This window comes from Rattus norvegicus, chromosome 12 (genome assembly GCF_036323735.1).
Source record: "Rattus norvegicus strain BN/NHsdMcwi chromosome 12, GRCr8, whole genome shotgun sequence".
Taxonomy (NCBI): Eukaryota; Metazoa; Chordata; class Mammalia; order Rodentia; family Muridae; genus Rattus; species Rattus norvegicus.
This window is the reverse complement of record NC_086030.1, coordinates 14,679,019-14,692,820: the sequence shown is the minus strand read 5'-3', so window position 1 is coordinate 14,692,820 and position 13,802 is coordinate 14,679,019. Positions and strand designations below refer to the sequence as shown.

General features: G+C 49.6%; 1 protein-coding gene and 1 pseudogene across 1 annotated transcript in view; one reads left to right on the top strand and one right to left on the bottom strand.

Moving 5' to 3' along the window:
• The window catches only part of Kpna7 (karyopherin subunit alpha 7), a 38,355-nt gene extending 35,658 nt beyond the window's left edge, over window positions 1-2,697 (bottom strand). The window contains exons 1-2 of the mRNA XM_063271923.1: window positions 2,632-2,697; window positions 1,632-1,760 (exon numbers count right to left, since the gene is read on the bottom strand). Of these exons, the coding sequence (XP_063127993.1) occupies window positions 1,632-1,760; window positions 2,632-2,697 (195 nt within the window). The remainder of the gene's footprint in view (window positions 1-1,631; window positions 1,761-2,631) is intronic.
• A 5,713-nt stretch (window positions 2,698-8,410) lies between these two features.
• Window positions 8,411-8,889, top strand: LOC108352477 (U1 small nuclear ribonucleoprotein C pseudogene; annotated as a pseudogene).
• Window positions 8,890-13,802: the final 4,913 nt, after the last annotated feature.

The following is a 13,802-nucleotide window of genomic DNA, read 5'->3' as shown; positions in this document are numbered from 1 at the left end:
GAAATAAAACAGACATTGGGAATTGAGGGAGGGAGGGAACTGGGTGGGAGAGGGGAATGTAGAAGGGAAACAGGAGGGAGAGAGACCTGGGATTGGTGAGGGTGGGAGGCGTCGCTGGGACAAACCAGCAACCTAGGACAATGGAAACTCTCAGGAAATCCAAGAGGGTGACCTAGCTAAGACTCCTAGCAATTGGGAATACGGAATCTGAAATGTCCAACTCCTGTAAGTAACCATCCCAATGGAGGGATGGGAACATCAACCCACCACCAAAACCTTCAACCCACAATTTGTCCTGCCTACAAAATGTGCAGGAATAGAGATGACACAGAAATTAAAGAAGTCACCGATCAATGATGGGACCAACTTGAGGCCCATGCCATGAAAGAGAGCACTCCCCTGACACTATTAATGACTGCTCTGCTATGCCTGCAGACCGGAGCCTAGCGTAACTGTCCTCTGAGAGGCTTCACCCAGCAGCTTATGGAAATAGGTGTAGAGACCCACAGCCAAACATTAGGCGGAGCTCAGGGAGTCTTGTGGAAGAGGGGGAGGAAGGATTGAGGGAGGAGCCAGAGGACTCAAGGACACCACAAGAAAACATACAGAATCTATGAATCTATGAGCTAACCTGGGCTCATAGGGTTTCACAGAGACTGAACCATCAACCAAATAGCATGCATGCGATGAATGCAGGCCACCAACATGTATGTAACAGATGTGTAGCTTGGTTTTCATGTGGGGCTCCTAACAGCTGGAGCAGGGATTGTCTCTGACTCCCTTTCGCATAACTGGGTTGCCTTGTCTGGCCTCAATAGGAGAAGACGCATCTAACCCTCCTGCAACTTGAACCGCCAAGGTGGGTTGAAGTCCATGGGAGGCCTCCCCTTCTCTGGGGAGAAAGGAGAGGGTTTTGGAGGGAGGAGAGGTGAGAGGAAAGGAATGGGAGGAGAGCAGGGAGTGATCTGCGATCGGGATATAAAGTAAACAAATTAATTAATAAAAAAAACGTAAAATAAAAATAAAATAAAGCAAAAAAGAGGGAAAAAAGAAAAAAATAAACGCAAGGAAACAAACAAGCAAAAAACCGGAGGCCGGCAAGTTAAATAATGCAGGTAAGATAAATAAGCTCCAACAACGTACTATGAAAAACCACAGGAGAGAAAATCTTGGTCTGAGGCTCAGTCAGTAAAGCACTTGCAAAGTAAACACAACTTGAGTACAAAGTCCTCCACCCACTCATATCACTGGAGGATTCTAGGCAGGGGCTCTACCACTGAGCCACGCCCCAGCCCCTCACTGGGGGATTCTAGGCAGGGGCTCTACCACTGAGCCACGCCCCAGCCCCTCACTGGGGGATTCTAGGCAGGGGCTCTACCACTGAGCCACGCCCCCAGCTTCTCACTGGAGGATTCTAGGCAGGGGCTCTACCACTGAGCCACGCCCCCCAGCTTCTCACTGGAGCATTGTGGGCCAGTACTGCTAAGGGACACCCTCAGTCCAACTCCTCCTTCTGTAAACTGAATTAAGTAGCAAGCTCTAACTCTATTAAGACGCCTCAGGTTGGAGATACTAGCTAAAGCTATACCCTCCCTGAACAGGACTGCCCTCCACGCTGAATTCTAACGCACCTCTTTGACTAGTGCTTGAGAAACCACGTCACTGGAGAAGAGGCCGATATTTCTTCTCTTTAGCGCCTGTTCATCTTTCCTGCTCTTCCGGAGCTGTAGGCTGGAATCGATCCTCTGTTGTCGCCTCAACTAATAAGGAAAACAAGTTGTTGGAGTTGTCACAGCCAGGTTGCTGGAGAACAAGGACATTACCCCCATTTAATTTTTATTATTTTTTAATTTTTAGGGGTGTTTTGCTTACATGCATGTCTGTGTTCTCTCTCTCTCTCTCTCTCTCTCTCTCTCTCTCTCTCCCTCCACCCCGTGTGTGTGTGTGTGTGTGTGTGTGTGTGTGTGTGTGTGTGTGTGTGTTTCATAAAGAGGCCAGAAGATAGTATCAGATCTCCTCAAACTGGAGTTAGAGACCATTGTAAGCCATTACGTGGGTGCTGGGAATTGAACCGGGGTCCTCTTGAACAGCATGCAGCGCAGGGCTCTTAACCATTCAGTCATCTCCCCAAGCCCCTTCTTCTTCTTTTCTTTTTTTTCTCTCTCTCTCTCTTTTTTTTTTTTTTTGGAGCTGGGGACTGAACCCAGGGCCTTGCGTTTGCTAGGCAAGCGCTCTACCGCTGAGCTAAATCCCCAACCCCGCCCCTTCTTTTCTAAATGTAATTGTACCCAGCATCCTGTGTGTGCATGCAGCATATGTGTGGAGGTGGAGGTCAGAGGACAACTCTCAGGGGTCTTTCTTGCCACACTGTGGTTTCCTGGGATAGAGCTCTGATCATCTGGTGTGTGAGGTGAGCCGAGCCATCTCCCCGACCATGGCTCATTTTATGATTTTGTTTTCAAACGGACTTTCCCTTCTACTCTGTAGCCCAGGCTGGCTTCAAACCTTCAAATCATCCTCCCTCTGCTTCTGCAGTGCTGAGATCACCACTGTGCGCCTTCACACCCAGCTTACACCACATCCATGAGCACTTTAACTATGCCCCCCCCCCCCCCCCCCGTTTATACTCACGGACATTTCTTTGCCTCGGTACTTAAATTTCTTCAGCCTCTCTTCGGGAGCTTCTGAGGTAGCCATGTTGACTGGAGGAAAGACACCACCTGGAGGTAGGAAAATCACCAAAGATTTGCCCTTGCCTGCTGCATATGCTAGCATGGTAAAGTCATCAGGAGCAGACTCAGAATTGTCAGCACATACATCCCCACACCATCACTGTAGGACACGGACTCTCTCAACAGGCTGCGGTCACTGTGGGAACTGTGGGAACCGGTGCTGGACTTTGTATGGGAGCTGGGATGCAGCTCAGTTCCTAGAGCTTGCCGCGCGCATAGAGCCTGTCCCACTCCTACTGCGGTACAAACTGAATGCAGTGGTGAACGCCTACAATCCCAGCGCTTGGTGTAGAGGCAGGAGGATCAGGAATTCCAGGGCTCGGGACTGAAAAGATGGCTAATTTTTTTTTTTTCAAGACTGTCTTTGGCTACGTAGGGAATTTAAGGCCAGCATCGACTACATGAGAAGATCTCATACAAAATATAAACACACAGCTTCGTTTGTACTGGGTCACTCACGGCCAATGTAAGCTGGGCAGAAAACACGGATTTTTTTTTTTTAATTATATATAAGTACACTGTAGCTGTTCAGACACACCAGAAGAGGGCATCAGATCTCATTACAGATGGTTGTGAGCCACCATGTGGTTGCTGGGATTTGAACTCAGGACCTCTGGAAGAACAGTCAGTGCTCTTAACCACTGAGCCATCTCTCCAGCCCCTTTTCTTCTGCTTTTGTTTTCTCTTTTTTTTTTTTTTTTTTTTTTTTTTTTCTTTCAGAGCTGGGGACCGAACCCAGGGCCTTGTGCTTGCTAGGCAAGCACTCTACCACTGACCTAAATCCCCAACCCCCTACGGATGTTCTTAATAGGCAGTGTGTAGGCACCTGTATTTGATTGGAGGGAGGCTAGCCGGACCCAATCTGCTCTTGACCCAACCCCCCACCCCCGCACTCACTGGGTCGGAACCACCTAAAGCCCTACCCTTCCTCTACCTGGTCCAGCGCGGGGCATCAAAAACTCCACTTCGACCCCCTTCACCAAAGATTTCTGTTTTGTTGGTGTTGGATTGGTTTTGAGATCGGATTCTATCCTCTCCAGGCTGATCTCGGACCTCGATGCAGCTAAGGTGGGCTTGAACCCTTCATTCTCTTTAACCTCCCAAGCGCTGGGATTACCAGTGTTAACTACCAACGCCACACACGGCTCACCGGCTCACCGCCACACACGGCTCACCCAAGAAATTTCCTGTGACCCTCCCTTTATTGTTCTCTATAAAGTTAAGTCTACAAGGACACGCAGATCAGGGCGGCGAGGTGGCTCCTGTTTGGCGAGGGCAAGCCTAGGGACCGGAGTTCCATCCACAGAGCACAAAGTGCAAGCTGAGAACTCGCCCCTGAATGTTGTCCTCTGACCTCCTCATGTGGACGTCCCCCTCCCCGCTCCGTCTCCCTCTCCTCATCTAAAAAAGAATGGTGTGAATCAAACACGGACGACAACCAAGTCCTGAACTTATTTTAAGTGTTTTTGAGACACTGTGTAGTAGGGCTGCCTTCCACCTAGTAGCAATCCTCCTGCCCCAGACTTCAGAGACCCAAGGGATATTTAACTGCTACAACAGTCGCCTAAGCAATCTACTTTAAAACAATTCCCCAAGCCAGACTTAGCGATGCACACCTGGCACTGGAAAGGCAACCTGAGGTCAGTTTGCTCTATAAAGAGCAGTGCTTCGGGGTTGGGGGTTTAGCTCAGTGGTTAGAGCGCTTGCCTAGCAAGCACAAGGGCCTGGGTTCGGTCCCCAGCTCCGAACAAAAGAAAAAAAAAAAAAAAAGAGCAATGCTTCCCAACTTTCTTAGTGCTGTGACCCTTCAATAAAGGTCCTCCTACTGTGGTGACCCCCAGCCATAAAGTTATTTTTGTTGCTACTTTGTAACTAATCCTGCTACTGTTACGAATTGTAATACAAACATCTGTGTTTTCTGATAGTCTTGGGTGACCTCTGTGAAAGGCTCATTTGACTCCCCCAAACTCGATCCAGAGGTTGAGACCCACAGATCTATACAGAGCTCCAGGCCAGCCAGTGTTTTACAGTGAGAACCTGTTTTAAACAAAACAGAAGGAAAAAATTGTGTACCTAGATCATTACTATTCACTGAAGACAGAAGCAAGCTAGCCTGCTAGAGAGATTTGTTTATTTTGCATGAAGAATTACATTTTGGCAGCCAGCAGGGCAATCCCTCAGCAGGTTAAGGGTGCTTACCATGTAAACTCGCTGATCTGAGGACCAGCCACAGAACCTAGTTTAGGTAAAGGCAGAGAACCAACTTCATAAAGTTGTCCTCTGACCTCTGCAACCCCGCTGTGGCATGTGCACTTCCCCTCCAACCCACACCTCCCTCCCTCCCTCTCTCTCTCTCTCTCTCTCTCTCTCTCTCTCTCACATACACACACACACACACACACACACACACACACACATTAATTTTTCAAAAGAACATTGTGTCAAATACTGATAATCTAATTAAGGATCTAATTAGAAGCGCGGTTTCTCCTGGATTTTGATGTTCCTGAGCCCCTATACAAAGCATAAAGTGACAAGAGTCCAAAATCCCCACAAGGCAGGCAACAGCTGCAGTGCAGACAGACTTTGAGGCAGGCTGGATCGACAGGTCAGCAGTTAAGAGCACTGGCTGCTCTTGCAGAGGACCTGGGTTTGGTTCCCAGCACCCACAGGGTGGCTCACAACCACTGTAATTCTAGTTTCATGGAAGAGAACTCCTTTTGGGGTGGGGGTGGGGCTCAGGCACTGGCATTCATACAGGCAAGACACCCACACACATACATTTAAAGAGGAAAAAAAAAAGAGTTTTGCCTTTCCACATCCCCCAGGATTACCTTTAAAGCCTCACTCGGCAGGTTCCCAGCCCTGTTCACAATGCTCCCCAAGAGCAGATCCTGAGCCAGCTAGTGGCTCAGTGGGGAAAGGCCACATTTAATTTACCAGAACCCAATGTGAGGGAGGGAGACAACTGAAGCCTGCAACTGTCCTCTGACCTCCACACACATGTGCACAAGTAAAGGTAATAATTACTTGGAGAGATGGCTTAGCAGTTAAGAGGGTGCGCTGTCCTGATCGTGTCCAGAACAGGAGGTCTATACCGATACCCACAATGGTGACTTCCAACCACCTACGACACCAGTGCCAGGGGATCCAACCCCTTCTCTCAGCTCTTCTCTACCAGCACTCACATGCACACCCCACCTGCATACTGCATGATGTAAAATAATAAAATATTTCATAAAAGATGCAGATCTCAAAGCAGGCACGGTGGTACGCCTAAAATCCCAACGCTCGAGCAGTAGAGTTGAAGAGCCAAGAGTTCAAGGTCATCCTCATATTGGAGGCTCTGGGACAGAGTTAGCGATGTGAGACTTCGATTTCATAAAAACCTGGGAGCTAAGGGCAGTTGCTGCCGAGGTCAAACCTCACCACCTGGGTTTGATCCCCAACACAGGCAAAGATGAGAGCCAACTTCTGCAGGTCATCTGCTTATGCACGCCCATCACACACACACACACACACACATACACACTCACACACACCTTCACACGCATGTACGTGTGTGTGCATACGAGCACGCTCACACACAGATACACATACACACAGGCGCGCACACACGCACATGCACAGTAAATCTTGGGGAGACACGTTGATCCGGCTTTCCTCTTATCTGCACCTGAAATCCTGATGTTGGAAGTCTCCCCTGCATCCTTGACATTCACTTCCCTCCAAGTAGCACACACACTAAAACCACCAACTGGATAGGACTGAGCAAGGTTTATTCCCTGTGAAGGGCGCCAGCGACCCTGTCCTTAAGGTAACCCAGCCTACTTCGAGGCCAGCTGGAGCAAAGGCAATAGGAAGGTTGGGAGATGTGGCATGGAGTTCCATCCCATTCCTTGGCTTCCCTACGTGGTTTCTCCCATTCAAGCACAAAGCCCAGGAGTTCCAGACACCAAGTTCATCACGGAGAAAACACACAGGAAGGCTGTCCATGGCTGTCCAGTTAAGCACAAGTGGACAGGCGGCCACGCACTCTACTTAGGTGGCTAAACCTCCTGGGGCTATGGAATACTATTTCGTAAGGTGGTCAGGCTGACAAGACCACAGATCATCTTGCTGGGAGCCAGAACGGCTAAGATACCAGAGCTCGAGGCTGCTGTTTGGAAGACTCTACTCAAATAAAGCCAGCGGAAAATTCAAAGTACCATAAGTAAAATTAAACGCAATGGGAGTCAGGCCTGGCAGCTCAGGATTCAAATCTCTGCATTTTAGAAAGTGAAACAGGAGGATTGGGACGTGAGGCTAGCCTGGGCTACCTAGGGAGACATGGCCTCAAAAGGGAAAAACTACACCCAGATGGGCTAACTTGTTGGACATTAACCCCAGCTACCTTTAGCCATGTCCTACATATATTAACCCAGGGTTGGGCAAACTTGCCTAACACAAAAAAGCCTATTTTATAATAAAATAAATACATTTTATCTGCATATGATAGTTTATATTTGGGCTTAGCAGAGTAAACATGAATCCAGGAGTCTCTGCTTCATACTTGGCGGCCATAAGGACATTCTCAGAGTCAGTGTCATAAGCCAGAGCTAACTTCAACCGGGGGACACAGCACGCCACACATCCGCAGGCTAGCCCCCTTTTTCAGTCCTTGGCAGAAGGTCCTAAGAGCCCAGACAGTGGCATGGCTCACTACAGGAAGAAGAGTCAGTCAGGGTCCAGGCAGAAGTGGCCAGAGAGCTCCCCCACACCAACGTGCACAGGGACAGGCAACCCTTCACCAGTACTCACCTGCAGAGAGCTGCTGCCTTTAGCCCCAGAGGCAGCCTTAAATGCTCTCAGGAGAGAGCAGGTGTTTTGAGGTTCCTCAACCTCCCCCGCAGACCTGTTTCCAACCAATGTGATGGTCTCTGGGTTTGCATGCACATTGAGAACACATGGGGAGCTCTGAGCTCCAAGTGATCCAAACCCAGGGTGGGAAGCCTGGGCCTCTCCTGTGATTCCGTGTCCAACCGAGTGCTATGGGGGTGACATGGACAAGCAGCATTGAAGGCCTTGGATAAAGTATTGAATATGGAAAGCAGAGAGAGAGAGAGAGAGAGAGAGAGAGAGAGAGAGAGAGAGAGAGAGAGGAATGTGGGTGAGAAAGAGGATGAATGAACAGGACCTGGAGAGATGGCCCAGCCAGTAAAGTGCTTGCCACACAAGCATAGGGAACTGAGTTCGGTTCCCAGGTCTCTTATAAACAAGCTGGGCAAACAGCACTGGAGACACAGAGACAGGTGGATCCCTGGGACTCGCTGTCCCTGAGGAGCAGTTCTCTGCTGACCTCCACATGCATTTGCACATGTGCACACAAACATGTATGTTCACACAGCACACATATCTGCACATACATGCTCCTGCACACATACACTGGTATCTTGAAAATGGAATGGAGACTCAGGTGGGCCCAGGGCCCCACAGGCTACCCAAATCCCTTAAAAAGACAGGAGAGGTGGAGAGATGAGGAAGACAGAGAGAGCTCCAGCTTTGAGTTAGGTCAAGAGTTGTGTGTGGGGCTGGGCTTGGTCCAAAGAGCCAGTTCCAGGACAGTCAGAGGAAACCTGTTTCAAAAACCTATTTAAAACAAAATAAGGAGCCAGGTAGCTAATGGCCTGTGGAGCAACATGCCTAAGTTTTATCGTGATGACTGTGATATGCATCTTACCCACGATACTCTGTCTCTGAGGAAGACACACTGCAGTGGTAGGAAACACAAAAAGAATGTGAAAGACTGTTACCAGATATGGACGGAGGAGCAGGCCCAGAGTCTGACTGACACAACAACGGCTGCATTTCAACAGGAAAGATCCCTCCAGCTCCATTCCCTGCTCCTCCGCCTGCAGGACCCATGATCCCACCTCCCCCCAGTCTCCCGGGTCCTCCTCGGCCTGGCATGATGCCTGCACCCTACATGGGAGGCCCTCCCATGATGCCAATGATGGGCCCTCCTCCTCCTGGGACAATGCCTGTGGGACCCGCTCCCGGGATGAGACCACCCATGGGAGGCCACGTGCCCTTGATGCCCGGGCCTTGGGTAGTGAGACCTCCCACCTGCCCTATAATGGTGCCCACAGGGCCTGGCATGACCCGGCCAGACGGATAAGAGCACAAGCGCTCTTTATCCTTTTGCATTTCTTGTTGTTTCACCAGGAGATCTTGGTGCCCAGCCTGAGTGTTTACTAGACGCATGACAAGGAACTTCCCTTCCTAACAGAGGGAACGCTTCTGGAGGGAGAAGTGATACGAAAAAGTACCGTTTCCCTTTATACTGTGAAATGTGAAAATAAAAAGGTCAGCGTTTCCAGCCTGAGGCTTGTCTCCGACACAGGAGAGCAGGTCTCAAAAACAACACAAGGGCCCGGGGATTTAGCTCAGTGGTAGAGCGCTTACCTAGGAAGCGCAAGGCCCTGGGTTCGGTCCCCAGCTCCGAAAAAAAGAACCAAAAAAAAAAAAAAAAAAACACAAAACAGTGGATCTAGTGCAGTTGCCCGTGAATAGGAGACTGAATCTGCACAATGCCCAAGAAATCCCTCAGGGATTATTCCCGGGGAAATCTCCTTGCTATAGTAAAAGGGAGGTAGGGAGGAGACAGGTAATAGCATCATGCTGCCCTGTGTAGCTGTGTGTAACTTTCATCTCAGCACTTGGAAGGCTGAGGCATGAGGGCTGTGACCCTGAGCCAGCCTTGGCTACAGAGTGAGAACCGGGTCTCATTATGTCCCTCAGTGGTCAGCGCTCGCCGAGCAGGAAATAATCTTGCAGTGTCCCCCACTAATGTATAAACTGGGCATATTGCAGTACACCCATAATCCTTGCAATCAGGAAGTAGGGTCGGCTAGGTCCTCTCCACATAGGTGACAGATGGGGAGCTTGGTCTTCATGTGGCTCTCCTAACGACAGGAACAGGAGCTGTCTCTGACTCTGATGCCTGCCTCAGGACCCTTCCCTCCTACTGCGCTGCCTCCCCCAGCCCCAGTAGAAGATGTACCTACTTTAACTGCACCTTGACCTGCCAGGGCTGGTTGATATCCATGGGAGGGCTCCCCTCTTCTGAAGAGAAAGAGAGGAGGAGGGGATGAGGGAGGGGTGGGCAGTACTGGGGAAGGACAGGGAGTAGAGGAGGAGGGAGGGGAAACTGGGGTAGGGATGTAAAGTAGAGAAATAAACTAATTCATAAATAAAATGTAAGTTTAGGTCATCCTCAGGTAGAGAGGAGGAGGAGGAGGCAGGCAGGCAGGCCAGGAGAAAGGAGGGAAATAAACTATTTTTGTTTAAAAACAGGGAGGCTGGGCTGGAGAGCAGGCTCAGCAATCAAGAGCATGTGCTGCTCTTGCAAAGGGCCTAAGTCCTTTCCTGTCACCCACATAGGGCAGCTTCACAACCACCTGTCATTTCAGCTCATGGAGAGCTGAAGCCCTCTTATGACTTCCTTGGGTGCACACACACACACACACACACACACACACACACACACACGCCCATATACATACAAATAAAAATAATTTTGGAAATCCTTAAAAACCGGGGAAAAGGGCCAAGTTGAACCCTGCATGCCTTTGGCCCCAGGATTAGGGAGGCAGAGGCAGGTGGATGTCTGTATGTAAAACCATCTCTGTGTGCATCTGTGAGGTGGTGGTTGAGTACTGTACAGGTGGGGGTACTTTTCACTGTGCATACAGTTATCTGGTGTAATGAGTAACCAAGAATAATATGGAGCCAAGACTAATTCAGAGAAGGCTTATTTTGCTGGCCAGTCTCAGATGGACAGAGTTAGTTCCAGAAGGATCCTCAGGCTTCTCTCAGAGATAGATCAGAGGCGTTCTGAGTTAGCTCAGTCAGTGACAGGCACAGCTAAGGGAACTTAAGACCTGCTCACCACCTTCCTTTCCTCCCGCCAGACCTGTACAGGTCTGTTCTGCATGTAGACCTCCAAGGTGGCTGCCCAGCTATGGGGTCTAGTGGCCGACTTGTCAAGGACAAGCAGCACACAGAGATGCCACTTCACCTCTTCTGTAAGTCTGACCTCACCGACCATGACTTGCTCTGGGTGCATAGTGATGGGCCTGCTGGGGGCCGAGCTGCATCCCCAGCTCATGATCTCTGTACTTCAGGCTGCTTTCCACACGGGTAGCTCTAAGGTCTTGGTCCTTTCCTCAAGCGTGTACACGACAGCTGGTGCATGGTGACAGGTGCCAACAGATCCTGGGGTTAAGACTTCCAAGTGCAGCCAAGGCTGTTTCTGAAGCCGAGGGGGATGCACAGAAGGGCTGACTGCTTGGGGAGAAGATGATCAAATTCTTTTTTTTTTTTTTTTGTTCTTTTTTTCGGAGCTGGGGACCGAACCCAGGGCCTTGCGCTTCCTAGGTAAGCGCTCTACCACTGAGCTAAATCCCCAGCCCCAAAATTCTTAATTTCTAAATGTTCCTTAATTACATCTTCCTGTGGCTGTGTTCTTCCGCAGAGATCGTGAAAGTCAATCCATGTTAATCACGTAAGTGTCTCTTCGGTATCTCAGTCTGTATACATATAATTAGGCCTGCTCCTTACACATATAATTAAGCCTTCTTAGAATTAATTGGGGGACTTCGAACAGAACTCTGCAGGCGGTGGGCGGGCTTAACGCACAGTAGCATTTTAAAAGCTAGAACAACAAATCAAAATTCAGGGGCCTCAGCACAGAGGCATAGGGGAATCACTGAGACTGAACTACCAATCAGAGAGCATGCGTAGGTTGGGTGTAGGCTGCCTATACGTAGGTAACAGTTGTGAAGCTTGGTCTTCATGTGGGATGCCTATTAGCAGGAACAGTGCTCGGTCTGACTAGGTTGCTTGCCTTAAGCACCCGTTTCTGCTAACTGGGCTGCCTTCTGTAGCCTTGAGAAGATGTGCCTAGCCCTACTGCAATTTGATATGCCAAGGTATTCACGGGAGGCCTTCCTTTCTCCGTGGAGAAAGAGAGGATAGTATGGGGGATGGGGGATGTGAGAGGGTCTGGGAAGAGAGGAAGGAGGGGAAGCTGTGGGTGAGTTTCCTCCTTCAAAGTTTTCAACAGGGCCTGGAGAAATGGCTTCGAGCTTTTCCAGAGGACAAAATTAAATTCCCATTTCCCATGTTGGTTGGCTCAAAACTGCCCTTAACTCCACCTCCAGAGCCTCTGGCGCCCTCTTCCGGTCTCTGTGGATTAAGCTAGCACACAGATATATTGATTCATTGCCGAAGCTAGAAAGGACCATAGGGGCTGTGTTCAGAACTGGGTCACTGTTAACCTCTCTAATGGATGGACAGTCTCTTGTCTGCAGTTTGGATCCTTTAAAGGAACTGATTGTTGCGGTTCTTTGGAAATCTTCCTTCATGCAGTATCTCCTTGTCGGCTGTACTTTTGGAAGGCCTTTTCAGGGATCCTCACACTAAGGAAGCTGTAGCCAGCTCTGAAGACTTGGTAGCTAACTCTCTGATACAGATTTGGGCTCTGTGTTTCTGGGGAGGTGGAACTCAGGGTTTTGTATACACTAGGCAAGCAATGTGCTGCTGAGCCACACCCCTAACCCCTCACTGGTGGAATTCTCAGCACTGTACAGCTGAGCCACACCCCTAACCCCTCATTGGTGGAATTCTTGTCACTCTCCTGCTGAGCCACACCCCCAAACTGAGCTATGCCTTTAGCTTCTCATTGGTGGATTCTAGGTGCTCTACCACTCAGCCAATCACCCCAGCTAGTCACTGAGGGATCCTAAGCCCCAGCCCCAGCCCCAGCCCCAGCCCCAACCCCTCATTGTCAGATTCTAGGCAAGCACTCCGTCACTGGGGTATATACCCAACTTTGATTTTGAGTATTTATCTTTGATTTATTATATTAACATTCCCTTTATTTTTTTGTTTGGAGATAGGCTCTTCTATGCAGCCCAGGCTGGCCTGGAACTCAGGATCTGCCTGCCTCAGCCTCATGGAATCTGCCATTACTGTCAAAGCCACCGTACTCAGCCGATGCAGTGCCTTTGGATCTAAAGTTGAAGCCACTTGACTAGACCTTTTTAAAGGGGGCTTTCTGCCCAACGGTCTTATGCATCTGTGGCATCTTCAGAAGGAAAGGGAGTCTGATTAAAGAGGAGGGCTGGCAAGATGGCTCGGCGGTTAAGAGCTCTGAGAGTTTAAGTCCCAGCAACCACATGGAGGCTCACGACCATCTGTAATGGGATCCGATGCCCCTTTCTGGTGTGTCTGAAGACAGTGATAGTGCATTCATATAGATTAAATAAATAAATCTTTAGAGAGAGAGAGAGCACACTCAGACACACACACACACATACACACACACACACAGGGGGGGAGGGAGGGAGGGAGGGAGGGAGGGAGGGAGAGAGAGAGAGAGAGAGAGAGAGAGAGAGAGAGAGAGAGAACACAGGCAGAGAAATGAAATCCTTCTATTCACGGCTGTTCAGTTTCAGCTAGACCATCGCACCATTGGAAGGAGGGATTGCGGTTAGATAGTAGGTGCTGGACCCCAGGTGGTTTCTAGGCAACCCTTATTCACCCTTAGAATTTGAAAACCACCACGAACAACGAGGATCCTCTCTTCTGCTTGTCTCCAGCCAAGGAAGGAACAAACCTGTTTTGTGCTCGTCTCCAACACAGGTGCAGACAGCCCACTAGGCAGTCTGTGCTGAGGCATTTGCACTCTAGTTGAAAGATGCTTTCCTGGAACCAGGAATGGTGGCGCATGCCTGTAATCCTAGCATGGGAGGCTGAAGCAGGAGGATCGTAAGCTTATGCCTGGGCTACAAAGCAAGACTGTCCCAAAATTCAAATGAAGCACAGAATCAGCCTTTCTAGACCCTAGGTATGCATTCCGGTGGTGAACGGTCACCGAAGCCAGGGCATTAGCAGTTTCTGTCTAGCCAAGGCACCACACGGGGCAACTTTCCCAGCAGACAGCACCCTTCCTTGGCATAGCCTGCTATACTGGTTACGCTGAGACTCCTTAACCCGTAGATGGGTTTCTTCTCTGTCATTTAGCAA